The sequence below is a fragment of the Musca autumnalis genome, unplaced genomic scaffold (assembly GCF_047663935.1).
Source record: "Musca autumnalis isolate F117 unplaced genomic scaffold, ASM4766393v1 scaffold_4, whole genome shotgun sequence".
NCBI classification, from domain to species: Eukaryota; Metazoa; Arthropoda; class Insecta; order Diptera; family Muscidae; genus Musca; species Musca autumnalis.
In genome coordinates this window covers 44,342,564-44,360,673 of record NW_027411977.1, presented here as the reverse complement: position 1 = coordinate 44,360,673, position 18,110 = coordinate 44,342,564, and the positions used below count along the sequence as shown (strand labels likewise).

The 18,110-nt window shown below is 32.6% G+C and overlaps 1 protein-coding gene across 1 annotated transcript in view; it reads left to right on the top strand.

The window, feature by feature from the left end:
• The first annotated feature begins 544 nt into the window (after positions 1 to 544).
• Positions 545 to 18,110, top strand: part of p130CAS (Serine_rich_CAS and FAT-like_CAS_C domain-containing protein p130CAS) — a 116,351-nt gene continuing 98,785 nt past the window's right edge. The window contains exon 1 of the mRNA XM_073984377.1: positions 545 to 1,987. Within this exon, the coding sequence (XP_073840478.1) occupies positions 1,913 to 1,987 (75 nt within the window). The 5' untranslated portion in view covers positions 545 to 1,912. The remainder of the gene's footprint in view (positions 1,988 to 18,110) is intronic.

Genomic DNA, 18,110 nt, shown 5'->3' with positions numbered 1-18,110 from the left:
TCAATTTTTAGCTGACATTTGTGCGACACTCATTGTTGATTCCTTTGGAGATTTTCTTGTTTGAAAAAAGGCTTAATTTGATTATATAAATCCTTTTTCGACGTTTAACGGCATTTTAAGACAAACATTAACATAAAAAACCTACACTATGGAAATTTCTTGTCAAGGATGTGGATTTTTTTGTCCTTTTATTTTGTTTCCCATACTAACTTACATGCTTACCTAACATTAGCAACTGACAGTTTAGCAACAAATTTACCTGTTGAGATTTTATCTTAACATAGTTTATGTTCGTTAGATAAGATACATATTTCCGGAAATTCCATGGCAAGAACGAACGAAAATTCCCATCCATCCACACACGACGTCAAATGTGTGTGGAGGGGCCAACCAACAAGGTTGGCCATTTCTTGTGCCTACCCCGCAACATTGAGGCCAGCAACATGGCAGGTAAATAAAATCTATCTATACATTTGTGTGTATCTCAACATGTTGCTAAAGTGGTAATAACCACTGTGTACGAAATGTATCTACATTTGGCTACTTAGTACCACCAGATACTTGTATCTGTAATGTTCGGTGAACGGAGAAAACCAAGAAACTAAAAAAAAAACGAAACGTTATGTCGTAGCCGCGATAATTCAAAACAAAAAACGACGAATTAACGAAGTGTAAAAAATAACGTTAAGAAGTTACTAACAAAATAACCAACCTCCTCAACTGAGATATGAATTGAAGTCAATAAAAAATTGTTAACTCCAAGAAAGAAAAAAATAATAAACAAAATTATTAAGAAAACCAACAACAACCATACTAAAAGGCTTTATCTAATAATGGTATAAAAAAAGAGTGTAGAAAAAAAAACAAAAATTAGTGCAAAAAATTCCGTAGAAAAAATATCGACAACAACACCAATAAAACAACGTTGTTTTGAAGTAAACACAATAAAAGCCAAGTTAAGAGATACGAAGGCAATACCTTTTGAAATTTCGGTGGTCATATTCACGTACCTTAGCCATAGAGTAGTAATGCTAACTGGCTGACTGACTGGCTATTTTCTGTCTGTCTGTCCATCAGTAAAATCTGCGGTTTTGCGAGTTTGTTGTTATTGTTCGGCGTTCCGTGTGTGTTGTTTACCGAAATTTTTGTTTTGTTAAAAATTTTTGGCAATTTTGAGAAACCTTTCTTAGCTTGTTTTGCTTACCGTTGCCAATGATGATGATGATGACGATGATATTTGCCTGCTGATGATCGTTGGTTAAATCTTTGCATGTCTGTCTGTCTGACTGCCTGCTGTGCTGTATTTCAATATTCTGCCAGTATTGTTTTAAACTTGATTTTGTGTTAAATGCGATTTTCGTCGTTTTGTTGTGAAAAGAAATCTGAAATAAAAGACAATAACAACAATAAAAAATAAAAAGTGCAAAAAGAAGAAAACATGATTGAAATACAAACAACGTGATTTAGTTTTTTTGTTTTTGTTGCGTTCGGTTCGTTTCTAAAAAAGTGAATTTTAAAGGAGTTGTGTTTGTTTTTTGCATCACTAATGTCAAACGTGAAATGAAACAAAGTCTTATGTTTTGAGAAGGAGAAACAAATAAAACACACAAATTGAGAAAAATATTTTAAAAACGTGAAGTCATTCGAGTTCCTTTATTTATATTGTCCTGGATTAAATATATTTAAAGAGAGCTCGAAATCTAAACCCTCGGTGAAATTTAAGAAGTTCTTGGATACCCAATCAACCATAAAAATGTTAATCATGTTTGTGTAAAATCTCCCAAAACAAAGTGAGAGAGAAATTTAAAACTTATCGGCGGTGATCAAGTGTTTTCTAAGAATATTTGCAACAACAACAATTTAATTTGATCCCTTCACCCACCACACGCACACATTCACCCTCTAAGCCAAAATGTTGGATAAATCAAGCGGTTACTGTTCATTGGATTATGATGTGCCGGTCACAAGACCCACCAAAATCAATAAGGTTTGTTTTTCTTATTTTATTTTATTTTATTTTATTTTATTTTATTTGTATTTTTTTGTTTGCTTTTTGTGTGACTAATGGACAAAGTTCGTAGAATCGATTTTGCCAAAAAAAATAACCTTTGGCAAAAATTTCTCAAGGCTTTTTTGAAACAAGAAATTATTTTTGTTTGTAAGCAATATAAAAATTGACACAAAAGACGGGAACTTTAAAGGTAAAAGAGGACAATTTAGCTTGCTTTAAATAAATCTTAAAAAAAGCCACGTTTATTGGGGGCTTGGGTTGCTTCAAAAAGTCTTAAAAAAAACAAAAATCTTTATAAATATCCACGTTAGCTCTGGACATAGGATGTACCAACAATTCCTTAAAAAATCCACGTTAGCTCTGGACTTAGGATGTACCAACAATTCTTTAAAAAATCCACGTTTATTGTGGACTTAGGTTGCTCCGAAACATCTTTAAAAAATCCACGTTTATTGTGGACTTAGGTTGCTCCGAAACATCTTTAAAAAATCCACGTTTATTGTGGACTTAGGTTGCTCCGAAACATCTTTAAAAAATCCACGTTTATTGTGGACTTAGGTTGCTCCGAAACATCTTTAAAAAATCCACGTTTATTGTGGACTTAGGTTGCTCCGAAACATCTTTAAAAAATCCACGTTTATTGTGGACTTAGGTTGCTCCGAAACATCTTTAAAAAATCCACGTTTATTGTGGACTTAGGTTGCTCCGAAACATCTTTAAAAAATCCACGTTTATTGTGGACTTAGGTTGCTCCGAAACATCTTTAAAAAATCCACGTTTATTGTGGACTTAGGTTGCTCCGAAACATCTTTAAAAAATCCACGTTTATTGTGGACTTAGGTTGCTCCGAAACATCTTTAAAAAATCCACGTTTATTGTGGACTTAGGTTGCTCCGAAACATCTTTAAACAAGTAAAAAAGCATTAAGTTCGGCCGGGCCGAACTTTTCATACCCTCCACCATAAAATATTCATTCCTGTCCCCAACTTTAAGTGAGTACGTTAAAATGTCAGATAATGTACATAAAATGCTTCATTCGGGAGGCCCTTTTTTATGGTGCCTATATCTAACTGTTGACAATTTTTGGTGGGCTAGAAATTGGGAGGTACTGTTATATAGGGGTTATAATAAAACATGAGTCTATGTTGAGAGTTTTTGATGGGAGCCTTTAATGTCAAATAACTCCTAATTCGGTTAAAAAATTTAGCTAGAATCCTCAAAATATCGAAAATCGGTACATAACGTGGGAACTTCAAATGTCATTAACAGCTAGTTCGGAGGTATCTGGGCTATACGAAAAAATGAACTGAAATGAACAATTTTTGTTGCAGAATTTTTGTTGACTTTTAAATTTCAAATTACAGAAAGTTCGTCCAAAAATAAAGCTAAGGTACGGAAAATCGGGAGGTTTGATTTGGGGCTATACAAAAACATGGACCTACGTTCGGTTAAACATTTTAAGTAAAATCCTCAAAGTACCGAAAATCGGGAAGTATCGTTATATTGGGGCTATGTTGAAAATTGTTGATGCAGATGCGTGGTGACCACTACAACCTTCAAATGTCAAATTACAGTTATTTCTGTTAAAAATTGTAGCTAAAATGGCCAAATTACTGAAAATTGGGAGGTACCGTTACATGGGAGCTATATCCGAACATGGACCTATGTTGAAAATTTTTGATGGAGAGGTGTTGTGACCACTAAGAACTTCAAATGTCAAATTACTGCTAGTTCGGTTTAATATTGTAGCTAAAATCCTCAAATTACTGAAAATCGGGAGGTACCGTTGTATGGGGGCTTTCTTGACAATTTTTGGTGGAGAGGTGTGGTGACCAGGGTTTCGGAGTCGGAGTCGGAGTCGGAGTCTACGAGTCGGAGTCGAGCAATTTTGCTGGAGTCGGAGTCGGAGTCTGAGTCGAAAAAAAATAACTCGACTCCGACTCCGGGCTAAATTTTTTCCACGTTATAGAAATATAACATTAAATTTGGAACAAGAACATTTTGTTAAAAACCATTATTGATTTTAAAAGAAAGGTATAAGAAAACAATTATGCAAACGGTATATTATACTAAGTTAAAGGACAATTCACAGGATATTTACTATCCTCTGAAGTGCAGTATATTCATCCCTATTTTGTTGATCCAATTGATTCTTTACATTTTTGCAAACAAAAGTAAAGTTCTATGACAATCGAATTAAGATTGGATCTTTGATCTCTTTCGTCAGAAGTCTTACTGGTCTTCTCATAAAGGTCTATTGATATTTTTATCTTGTTTTTTATAAGAAGTCATCCTTGTCTTCTACTAAAGACATTGTGGTCTCTATGGGAAATCTTACTGAATACCCTGTGACAAAAAATGGAAGTTAAGATATGGGGGAGGCAAAATTCCTTTTCGGAATGAATGCCCCAATTGAGAACCCCAAAGGATCCCATAGCTGAAATTTCTGAGTCATGACATAATGAATTTTTTGATTTACCGCCTTCGATCATTGAGAAAATAGCTTTATATCTCTGTTTGGAGATATTGTTTCATCATTTTTAGATGACATGTTTTCAGTTAAATAGAATGAGGAACCTTTATGTCGAATATGCTGTCCTTCTAGCTCAGTTAGTTCCATGTCATTTTTGTTCTTGAACTCAAAAAGTAAAACAAAATGAAATTTTCTACAAAAATGTTCCACCGAAAATTATATGTAGGTTTCCCATATCTAAGAACAAAAACTCAGAAATCTGATAAACGGCGAATCTTTCTATTAGAATTCATGAGGGCTTTAGATGTAGACATTCAAATAACTGGATCTGTCCGCCAGGAGCAGATATAGTTCATGTGAATCCGAGTTTTCTACACAATCACTTGCATATACGAAATTCAATGAAGTACATAATCATAGAGTTTTAAAGGACAATGAAAACATGACAATATCGATTTTCTGTCCTAGTGGACCGACCGTACATTAAATTTTCCTAGCAACATTTTTGTAGAATATTTTCATGCACGAAATCTCATAGCGTGCTAATTTTTCAGTTGCAGAAAACATCCATCTGTCTACGTGCTGGGTGGTGTATACAATCAAATATTTCAATAATTTTATTGTTCAAAATGTGAGCGCTGAATTTTAGTTTAAGGGGTGATCCCTACTTATACGTTTTAGGAAAAAAGTAGAAAGTATAAATAGCATAGAATATGTGGTCAGATTTTTAAGTCGATCAGAAAAATATTTCCTTAGTATGATGGATGGGAAAAATTTATTTTATTTTGCATGCAGCAAATCGGCCACAAAAATATATAACAATTGGTTTATTAGTTTTCGAGCTAGAGTTGGCACCGCAAAATGCTTTGATAAAAACAGGGTCTCGGTGACGGCCTCAAAACTTCGTAATATTTTTCTCCTTTAGATGATGAAAAAATCTGTCAAAAAGTTACGTAGTTTTCTCGGAAAAAATCATGAAAAATTATTTTTATTGATTATTATTTTATTGAGCGACAAAACTTTCTAATTTTAATATTTTTCAATGTAAGATTCGGCAGAAACAATATTGATATGTTCGGATGTATTCGAACGAATGCCCTTTCTAATGAATATGTAAGGATAAACTGACACATTAGCCTATATAAGCCAAAATGTAACGAAAAGTTAAAAATTTGTGCACAATTTATTCATTTTTAGTGGTATAGGAATTCACTCTCGGAGTCGACCCGGAGTCGGAGTCGGAGCCGGAGTCGTGAAAAAAACTCGTCTGGAGTCGGAGTCGGAGTCGAGCCAAAAATACCTCGACTCCGAAACCCTGGTGGTGACCACTAAGAACTTCAAATGTCAAATGTTCAAATTACAGATAATTCGGCTAAAACTTGTTGGTAAAATTCTCAAAATACCTGAAATCGGGCGGTAACGTTATATGGGGGCTATTCCAAAACATGGACCTATGTCCACTAGTTATATAAGTTTATTGACATTTAAGAACCCTAAATGTCAATTGATAGCTAAATCGGTCTGAAAATGTAGATAAAAACGTCAAAATGTCGTAAATCGGGGGTACCGTTATATGGGGGCTATACCAACACGTGGACCTAGGTCCAAAACTTTTGTTATATAAATTTAGTTACACTTAAGAACCCTAAATGTCAAATTATAGCTATATCGGTCTGAAAATGTAGCTAAAAACGTCAAAATACCGTAAATCGGGGGGTACCGTTATATGGGGGCTATACCAAACCGTGGACTTATGTCCACAACTTTTGTCATATATGTTTATTGATACTTAAGAACCCTAAATGTCAAATTATAGCTAAATCGGTCTAAAAATGTTGCTAAAAACGTCAAAACACCGCAAATCGGGGGGTACCGTTATATGGGGGCTATACCAAAACGTGGACCTATGTCCACAAGTTTTGTTATATATGTTTATTGACACTTAAGAACCCTAAATGTCAAATTATAGCCAAATCGGTCTGAAAATGTAGCTAAAACCGTCAAAATACCGTAAATCGGGGGTACCGTTATATGGGGTTATACCAAAACGTGGACCTATGTCCACAACTTTTGTTATATAAGTTTATTGACACTTAAGAACCCTAAATGTCAAATTATAGCTACATCGGTCTGATAATGTAGCTAAAAACGTCAAAATACCGTATATCTGGGGGTACCGTTATATGGGGGCTATACCAAAACGTGGACCTATGTCCACAACTTTTGTTATATAAGTTTATTGATACTTAAGAACCCTAAATGTTAAATTATAGCTAAATCGGTCTAAAAATGTAGCTAAAAACGTCAAAATACCGCAAATCGGGGGGTACCGTTATATGGGGGCTATACCAAAACGTGGACCTATGTCCACAAGTTTTGTTATATATGTTTATTGATATTTAAGAACCCTAAATGTCAAATTATAGCCAAATCGGTCTGAAAATGTAGCTAAAAACTTCAAAATTTCGTAAATCGGGGGGTACCGTTATATGGGGGCTATACCAAAACGTGGACCGATATAGCCCATCATCGAACTTGACCTGCCTGCAAACAAAAGACGCATTTTCCCAAAATTTCAGCGTCCTATCTCCATTTTTGTGGATGCTAGAGTGATTACCACAGACGGACGGACGGACGGACGGACGGACGGACGGACGTGCTCAGATCGACTTAGAATTTTACCCTGATCAAGAATATATATACTTTATAGGGTCGCAAATGAGTATTTCAATGCGTTACAAACGGAAAAACAAACTTAATATACCCTCCATACTATGGTGGAGGGTATAAAAATCCACGTTTATTGTGGACTTAGGTTGCTCCGAAACATCTTTAAAAAATCCACGTTTATTGTGGACTTAGGTTGCTCCGAAACATCTTTAAAAAATCCACGTTTATTGTGGACTTAGGTTGCTCCGAAACATCTTTAAAAAAATCCACGTTTATTGTGGACTTAGGTTGCTCCGAAACATCTTTAAAAAATCCACGTTTATTGTGGACTTAGGTTGCTCCGAAACATCTTTAAAAAATTCACGTTTATTGTGGACTTAGGATGTAGCAAAAATTCTTTAAAAAATCCACGTTTATTGTGGACTTAGGTTGCTGCAAAAATTCTTTAAAAATCCACGTTTATTGTGGACTTAGGTTGCTGCAAAAATTCTTTAAAAAATCCACGTTTATTGTGGGTTTAGTCTGCACCAAAAATTCTTTAAAAAAATCCACGTTTATTGTGGACTTGGGATGTAGCGAAAATTATTTAAAAAATCCACGTTTATTGTGGACTTAGGATGTAGCAAAAATTCTTTAAAAAATCCACGTTTATTGTGGGTTTAGTCTGCACCAAAAACTCTTTAAAAAATCCACGTTTATTGTGGGTTTAGTCTGCACCAAAAATTCTTTAAAAAATCCACGTTTATTGTGGACTTAGGTTGCTACAAAAATTCTTTAAAAAATCCACGTTTATTGCGGACTTAGGATGCAACAAAAATTCTTTAAAAAATCCACGTTTATTGTGGACTTAGGATGCTTAAAAAATTCTCTAAAAAATCCACGTTTATTGTGGACTTAGGATGTAGCAAAAATTCTTTAAAAAATCCACGTTTATTGTGGACTTAGGTTGCTTAAAAAATTCTTTAAAAAATCCACGTTTATTGTGGACTTAGGTTGCTGCAAAAATTCTTTAAAAAATCCACGTTTATTGTGGACTTAGGTTGCTGCAAAAATTCTTTAAAAATCCACGTTTATTGTGGACTTAGGTTGCTGCAAAAAATCTTTAAAAAATCCACGTTTATTGTGGACTTAGGTAGCTTCAAAAATTCTTTAAAAAATCCACATTTATTGTGGACTTAGGTTGCTGCAAAAAATCTTTAAAAAATCCACGTTTATTGTGGACTTAGGTTGCTGCAAAAATTCTTTAAAAAATCCACGTTTATTGTGGACTTAGGATGCAACAAAAATTCTTTAAAAAATCCACGTTTATTGTGGACTTAGGATGCAACAAAAATTCTTTAAAAAATCCACGTTTATTTTGGACTTAGGATGCAACAAAATTCTTTAAGAAATCCACGTATATTGTGGTCTTAGGTTGCTGCAAAAAATCTTTAAAAAATCTACGTTTATTGTGGACTTAGGTTGCTGCAAAAAATCTCTAAAAAATCCACGTTTATTGTGCGTCATGGGTGCTCCAAAAAATCTTTGAAAAATCCACGTTTATTGTGGGGTATGGGTGCTCCAAAAAATCTTTAAAAAATCCACGTTTATTGTTGTCTATCGGTGCTCCTTAAAATCTTTAAAAAAATCCACGTTTAGTGTTCTCTATGGCTGCCCCAAAAAATATTTAAACAATCCACGTTTATTTTTGTCTTTGGTTGCTCCAAATAATCTTTAAAAAAATCCACTTTTATTTTGGTGTTAGCATGCTCGAAAAAATGTTTAAAAAAATCCACATTTATTTTGGCCTTTCTTTGCTCGAAAAATTCTTTAAAAAAATCCCCGTTTATTTCGGTTTTTGGTTACTCCAAAAAATCGTTAAAAAATCTGCGACCATTTTTGATCCCCCGAAAAAATCTTTAAAAAATCCACGAACATTTTAGGTCCTCCGAAAAAATATTTAAAAATTCACGACCATTTTTATGTCTTCCGAAAAATGTTACAAAAACCATAAAAATGTTTAGGTCCTCCGAAAAAAATGTTTAAAAATCCACGAATACTTTAAGGTCTTTCGAAAAATATTTAAAAATCCACGACCATTTGTATGTCTTCCAAAAAATGTTTAAAAAAATCCACAAACATGTTTAGACCTTCCGAAAAAAATCTTTAAAAACTGCACGACAATTTTTAGGTCCTTCGAAAAAATTTAAAAAAAAAAATCTACGACTATTTTTGGTCGTCGGAAAAAATCGTTAAAAACCAACGACCATTTTTGGCCTTCCGAAAAATATCTTTAAAAAATTCAGGACCATTTAGGGTTCTCCGAAAAATCTTTAAAAAATTCAGGACCATTTAGGGTTCTCCGAAAAATCTTTAAAAAAATCGATGATCATTTTTAGTCCTCCGAAAAAATAGCTAAAAATCCACGACGATTTTTGATCCTCCGAAAAAAATGTTTAAAAACCCCACGAACATTTTTGGTCCTCCGTTTATTTCGGTCTTTGGTTGCTCCAAAAAAATCCTTCAAATATCCCTGTTTATGTGGACTTTTTAAATATTAAAAATAAATTTATTAAGTTTACCACTTTAAACTCTTATCTACTGCAAAAAATTCTGTGTGTTTTAGCTAGAAAAAATATTCTAATGATCATTATTTTATTCTGGTTCTGGTCAATTTCTTTTCTGCCTTGTCTTATCGGAAATTGGCTTTGCCATTTATAACCCTCAAAATCAACAGTTGATGATGATGTGAGTCACATGTGTGTTTTGTTTGTCTATGGGTATTTGGTTGTGTTATATACATACATACATAACAACAATATATAATAATAAAAATATTAGCAAAGGTCTTATCTATGAATCTTATCTTTCTGTGGTATTAAATAAAAAGCCAAAGAAAGAAGATGAAAAGGGCCATAAAAAAATTCTTTTTATAAAAATAATTTCATACACAAGAAAAAGAATATTTTTATGAATGTAAAATTTACACATAGCACCACCAACCACACTGGCCTCGTCAGTCTGGTGAAAGTGTCATTGGCTTTTGAACTGTTTTGTTAGCATGAAGAGGATTGTTGCCATCGTCATCAATTACCCATCCATTAGATCAATTATAAAAGAAAATCTTTTCATTCACTTTTTTGTTTGCCATAATCCCTTTCAATTTCTAAAGACTGCCAAACCCCAAACGGCCACCATCCTTTGTGCTGGGTCCACTCGGCTAACTGACAAGATTAATCAACATCTTGCAGTATGAATAAAGATCAGGCCACCACAACATCAGTGTGCATGCCCCACGGGCCAGCTAGCCTGTGTTCACAGCGTTTTAAAGTAACATACGACTAATAGTGTGTAATTGAGGAATTGTTCACAATTCAAATAACACACACACTGCACTCTAATAACAATAATAGTAATGGTCAATGATAGGCCTGACTGATCTGCATATTGGATGGATGGATGATTGCTTGATGCTCTGAATGTGCCTGCCTGCCTAAGCATCATCGTCTGTATACCAAACAACACTTGAATTGCAGCTAAACCTTTTATGTGGCAATAAAGAAAAAAAATGGAAAATAGAAAGACAAGAATCAACTCATTTTATGGTAGGAACAACCAGCAAACACTTAAACGGTCGAACGGTCGTTTGTTCATTCGTTCATATGCCCAACTCATCATCATCTTCCTCATCTAGCCAACCAACATCACCACCACCGGCTGTATTAAGATTGAAATGAAGATCCGACATTTAGCTGCGATATTATTTACCTCTGTCCCGCCGTGGTGGTCTTAACTTCACAGCTAGTCTCTACTTTCAATACATATAGGAAAGTCATAGTAATACACATACATATATATGCCATTATGTGTGTACTTCAACAAAAGCTGACATTGCAACATTTGCTGTCATCGCTTATTTATCTGGCCGGATAGTTCTATTTCCATATGAAGATACGGGAAAATGTAAGAAAAATTTAAAAAAAAATGGTCGTATCATCTTCAATGGCACTTATTAGATGTTGGATTTGCAAATCTTGGAATGTATTGGAGTGTTCGGAAAAATAGGGATCTGAAACATCAACATTATTCTTTCACACGCCATTTTTTGGATCATTCAAAAAATCTTTAAAAAAACTACGACCATTTGTAGATTCCCTACTAAAATCCTTTAAAAGCCACGACCATTTTAGAAGCTCCGAAAAAATCTTTAAAAAATGTAAGACCCTTTTTACACCCTCCCAAAAAAATACTTTAAGAAATCCACGAACATTTTTAGGTCCTCCAAAAAATCGTTAAAAGTTTCACAACCATTTTGGGTCCTCCGAAAATAATCTTTAAAAAATCCCGACCATTTTGTGTCCTTCGAAAAAATCTTTAAAAACTCCACGATCGTTTTTGACCTTATGAAAAAATCGTTAAAAAATCTATGACCAGTTTTGTCCTCCGAAAAAATCTTTAAAAAATCCACGAACATGTGTAGGTCCTCCGAAAAATATTTAAAAATCCACGACCATTTTTATGTCTTCCGAAAAATGTTAAAAAAACCATAAAAATGTTTAAGTCCTCCGCAAAAAATCTTTAAAAAATCCACGAATACTTTAAAGTCATTCGAAAAATATTTAAAAGTCGCCGACCATTTTTATGTCTTCCGAAAAATGTTTAAAAAATCCACAAACATGTTTATATCTTCCGAAAAGAATCTTTAAAAAATACACTACAATTTTTAGGTCCTACGAAAAAAAATTGAAAAAAAAAATTTTTTTGGTCGTCTTTAAAAAACCAGGACCATTTTGGTTGGGTCCTCCGAAACTATCTTTAAAAATCCAGACCATTTTGGGTTCTTCGAATAACTATTTAAAAGAAAATCCATGATCACTTTTGGTCCTCCGAAAAAATCAGTAAAAATCTACGAAGATTTTTGGTCCTCCGAAAAAATCTTTAAAAAATCCACGACCATTTTTAGGTCTTCTCTAAAAATTTTTTAAAAAATCCATAAGCATGTTTAGGTCCTCCGAGAAAATCTTTAAAAAATCCATGACAATTTTTAGTTCCTCAAAAAATTTAAAAAAAAATCCACGACAATTTTTGGTTATCAGAAAAAATCGTTAAAAAATCTACGACCTTTTTTGATCTTCCGAAAAAATCGTTAAAAAATCCACGACAATCCTTCAAAGAAATCTTTAAAAAGTACACGGCAATCCTCCAAAAACTTTTTTAAAAAATCCACGACAATCCTCCGAAAAATCTTTAAAAAATAACCGACCCTTTTTGTTCCTAAAAAAAAATCGTTAAAAAATCTAGGACCATTTTTGGTCTTCCGAAAAAAAATTTAAAAAATCCAAGAACAGTTCTTGGTGCTCCGAAAAAATATTTAAAAATCCAGGACCAGGACAACAGGTCTTTAGAAAAATGTAAGAAAAAAACATAAAAATGTTTAGGTCCTCCGAAAAAAAACTTTAAAAAAATCCACGAAAAATATTAAAAAATCAACGACCATTTTTATGTCTTCCGAAAAATGTTTAAAAATCCACGACCATTTTTATGTCTTCCGAAAAATGTTTAAAAAATCCACGACCATTTTTGGTCGCCAGAAAAAATTTTTAAAAAATCTAAGACCATTTTTGGTCTTCCGAAAAAATCTTTAAAAAATCCCGGACAATAATCCAGGAGCATTTTTGGTCCTCCGAAAAAAGCTTTAAAAAATTCAGGACCATTTAAGGTCCTCCGAAAAAAATCTTTAAAAAATCCTGACTAGTTTGGGTCTTCGAAAAAATATTTAAAAAAATCCATGATCATTTTTAGTCCTCCGAAAAAATCGGTAAAAAATCTACGAAGATTTGTGGTCCTCAAAAAAACATTTAAAAAATCCACTACCATTTTTAGGTCTTCTCGAAAAAGTCTTTAAAAATCCACAAGGATGCTTAGGTTCTCCGAGAAAATCTTTAAAAAACCGATGACAATTTTTAGGTCCACAAAAAAATTTAAAAAAAAATCCACGACAATTTTTTATCATCAGAAAAAATCGTTAAAAAATCTACGACCATTTTTGGTCATCAGAAAAAATCCTTAAAAAATCTACGGCCATTTTTGATCTTCCGAAAAAATCTTTAAAAAATCCACGACAATCCTCAAAGAAATCTTTAAAAAGTTCAGGGCAATCCTGCGTGTTTTTTTTAAATCCACGACAATCCTCGGAAAAATCTTTAAAAAATCCACGACCATTTTTATTCCTCAGAAAAAATCGTTAAAAAAATCTACCACCATTTTTGGTCTTCCGAAAAAAAAATTTAAAAAATACAAGAACAGTTCTACGTGCTCCGAAAAATCTTTAAAAAAAACTCCACTACCATTTTTAGGTTCGCCGAAAATCTTTAAGATATCCATGAACATTTTTAGGTCTCCCAAACAATCTTTAAAAAAAACCACGACCATTTTTAGGTCTTCCCGAAAAATGTTAAAAAAAACCACAACCATTTTTAGGTTCTCCGAAAAATCTTTAAAGAATCCACGAATATTTTTAGGTCCTCCGAACAAATCTTCAATTAATCCTCGACTATTTTTAGACCCTCCCACAAAATCTTAAAAAAAAAAATCCACGACAATTTTTAGGTCAACCGAAAAATTTAAAAATCAACCAATAATTTTTTTAAGCACTTCGACAAAAATCTTTTATGATCCCATAATCATTCTTGGGTCCTCCTCTCCCTTTAAAAACTCATCGATCATTTCTAGACCCTCCGGAAAATTGTTAAAATATTTACATTTTTTCTCATCCTTGGGATCTCTGAAAAATCTTTAAAAAAGTCCACTATTTTCGTATCCTTAGGATTTTGGAAAAACTAAAAAAAACGTTTATTCTCATCATTGGGACCTTCGAAAAATCTTAAAAAAACGCTTATGCCTTTATTCAAAAATCGTTAAAAAAAATCAACGATATTGTCATCCCTGGAAACTCTGAAAAATCTTTAAAAAATCCATACCCAAAATGTTAAATTATTCCAATCTTGTCAATGTTATTACTCCCATTAAATCAGTCTCAGGATCTCAAACAAAGTACCTTCATAATATCCTTATCACTACACGAATGTCCATTTAAACCTCCATCCTCATATGTGTGTTTTCATTTCTTTACCATCGTCCCCATCTAATACCCACGTATTTTATTACAAATCCTCACATCCTAAATTATGGAGATTTCTACAAATGTGTGGAAAGATGGATGGATGGCTAAATGGATAGTTAGATCATCATAGCATGGCACACTCACACACATGTACATTGGCTAACATTACACTCGCCATAAAGCCATGATTGGCTGCTGACATTGGAGCAGATGCATCTGTCGACACAACCACCACGGTGAGAGTGACTATCAAGGCAAATACCAACTGTCTATCTAAATGTCTGCCAAGGCATAGATAGACACACATTTTAACTCTTCTTTAAAAATTGGTACACTTCTGTACCAACAAAGAAGAAGAAGAATAATGAGCAGAAGAAGCCAACATTTTGTTTGATAAATAAACACCCATGAAATTGGATCTGTATATTTTCCAAAAGATCATTGTCATATTTCACTAATGTTGTGTTGTTGTATTTGTCTACAAATAATTTTTGTCATCTCATCTCAGCCTCTCATATCAAGAGTGGGTACTTCAAAAGAATGTTCATACAAAAAAACTATTAACAGTTTGCCGTTACTAAGGGTTCATCTTCTTAGAAGAATAAAAAAAACTCCAGTTAACCTTTTGTAGAAAGGATTCGATTTGTTGTAAAGAGGAAAGCAGAAGAAATGCCGAAATCATTTTAAGATTTCTAATCTTTTAAAGAGAGTTTTCTTATCTTAAATGGTTTAAGACTAATGCACCGAAAAGTAGTTTAAAGATTATGGAGACGGTTGATTGAATTAACAATATTTATAAAATTTTTGATGCAGTAAATTTTTGAAGCAGAGATTTTTATTAATGGAAAACGTAGTTTTTGGCTTGTAAGTGGTTAAACGAGTGTGGAGAGAAATGTAAGAAAATTATTTTAGATGATGTCGTTGGTTCATAAAAAAAGTTAAACATTTTCTTAAAAAATTAAAAAATAAACAAAAATCCACGACCATGTGTAGTTCCCCCAAAAACTCTTTAAAAAATCCACGACCATTTTTAGATAATCCAAAAAAAAATCCGCGTTTATTCTTGGGATCTCCGAGAAATCTTTAAAAAATACGCGGCCTGTTTTAGGTTCTCCGAACAATTTTTACAAAATCCAAGACCATTTTTATGTCTTTCGAAAAAATCCATGATAATTTTTAGTCCTCCGACAAAATCGTTAAAAAATCTACGAAGATTTTTGGTCCTCCGAAAAGATCTTTAAAAAATCCACGACCACTTTTAGTTCTTCTCGAAAAAGTCTTTAAAAAATCCACAAACATGTTTAGGTTCTCCAAGAAAATCTTTAAAAAATCCATGACAATTTTTCGAAAAATGTCTTAAAAATCCACGTCCATTGTCCAAAAAACCACAACCACTTTGGAGTTTTTTTTAGATAATCCGAAAAAAAAATAAAAATTCCATGACCATGGGACCTCTAAAAAATCTTTAAAAACATTAACGGTTGTTCTCATCCTTGGAACTTCCGAAAAATCCTTTTTAAAGTCCACGTTAATTCCCTTTCTTAAGACTTAAAAAAATCTTTTTAAAAATCCCCGTTTATTCCCATTCTTGGGACTTCCGAAAAATCTTTAATAAATACAACCCATCCCCTCTAAAAAATTGAAAAAAATCCAAGTTATTCTCTCTGAAAAAATCTTTAAAAAATCCAAGGTTTTTAGAAAAATAATTTTTTCCCTACATAAAAATCTTTAAAAAAATAACATTTTTCTTAAGAAAACATCTTTAAAAATGAACATATTTCCTAAGAAAAAATCTTTAAAGAATCTATCCTTAAAAAATTCACGTTTTTTTATTAGAGAAAAATATTCAAAAAAAAAATCACGTTTTTCCGTTAGAAAAAAATCTTTAAAAAATTCGCGTTTTTTTTATTTTGCTTAAATTTTCTTCAAATCCAAGTTTTCCTTCATTAGAATCCTTAAAAAAATCCTCGTTTTCCTTAGAAAAAACATTCAAAAATCCACGTTTTTCCCTTAGAAAAAATCTTTAAAGAATCCACATTTTTCCATTAGAAAAAAACTCTTTAAAAAATCCACAAATTTCCTCAGGAAAAAAAATCTTTAAAAAATCCAAGTTTTCTTCTTTAAAAAAATCTTCAAAAAAATCATTTTTCCATTAGAAAAAAAACTCTTTAAAAATCCACAAATTTCCTCAGGAAAAAAAATCTTTAAAAAATCCACGTTTTCTTCTTTAGAAAAAATCTTCAAAAAAATCAATTATTTTCCTAAGAAAAAATCCAAATTTTTTTCCTTTAGAAAAAAATGTAAAAAATCAAGTTTTTCCTTATAAAAATTTTTAATAAAAAAATTCACCTTTTTTTCAGAAAAAAATTTGATTGCTTGAGTTGGAGTATTCGCCCATTTGGCTCAACTTCATTTATTACCCTCTATTACAGAGAGTAATGTTTTTCAAAACGAACTGACAGTGTTGCAAAATTTTACTGATCGCTACCAATATCATGATTTCATCCCGGCGAAAGGAATTATCAATTGGCTTCTCAGTTTTTGAAATGATGCCTTTTTAGCGAAAAACCGAACTCTTTAAGTGTCTAGTATTCCCAAATGAATGAGAATCACACTCACTTTTCGGCTTTTCCAAAGAAACACCAAAATCAAAATATTCTGCAACATGTCAGCACGTATCAACTAAGAATTCATCGAATTCTGTGAGTTGAAAAGAACATCAACACAGTTGTCTGTGAGGTTGTTGTTGGAATTTAGTTTTTAACAAAGTCCCCATGCGCGTGCCTCCGCTGTTTTTTGTTTGTTTTGTTTATTGTTGAAGATTCAGTCTCATTTGATTGCTTGAGTTGGAGTATTCCCCCATTTGGCTCAACATTAAGTCTGTCTGGTTACTTTCCCAGCAAGAATTGTCCAGCAAGAACTTTCTCAGAGAGTAAGGGGTTTTTATTCTCTTTTGCTAGAAAATTGTAAAAAAGTAAACAGACACCTTCCCAGCAAAAACAAGCAAGCAATCAGCTGACTTGCCAAAACAGAACAATTTGTCCGCCAATAAAGGAAGCAAACACGTTGTATTTTATTAAAAATAAAAAAGAAAATGAAACAAAAAAGTATTTTTCCACTTTACAAATTTGTTCTCCATAAAACAATACAATTAGACTATGTTATATCCACAATAAAATTGTTTTTGATGTTCACAAACATAAATCAACAAAAAACTAAAAACGGCTGATTGATTGTTTTCAGGAAGAAGAAGAGCTTGCAAGTGCTTGCTAGAAGAAATTTGTCCAGCAAGAATTTGCAAGCTCTCAGTGAAAGAACTGTCAAAATGTCTCTCTCGAATCGCTCTCTTTTGCTGGTTTTTTGTGTTAACAGACGACTTCCAGCAACAATTGGTACAAATTGTTACAAATTTTAGGGTAACCAGACACAGCTATTATTTATTACCCTCTATTACAGAGAGTAATGTTTTTCGAAACGAACTGACAGTGTTGCAAAATTTTACTGATCGCTACCAATATCATGATTTCAATTTTAAAAATTCCTCCGACTCAGAAAAATATTTTAAAATCATTATAAGGCACCACGGTTTTTTCTCTAACAAATCCTTCAACTTATTCCCTCAGAAAAAAATTCAAAAAAAAAATCCACCTTTAGAAAAAAATTTTAAATTTCAAGTTTTTTTTCCTCAGAAAAAATCCACCTTTAAAAAAATTATTTTGAAATTCCAAGTTTTTTTCTTAAAAAAATTAAAAAAAATCATGTTTTTCTTTAGAAAAAATATTTAAAAATTCCTACGACTCTCTGAAAAATATTTTAAAATCTTTCTCAGACAGCACGTTCTTTTTTGCTTTAAA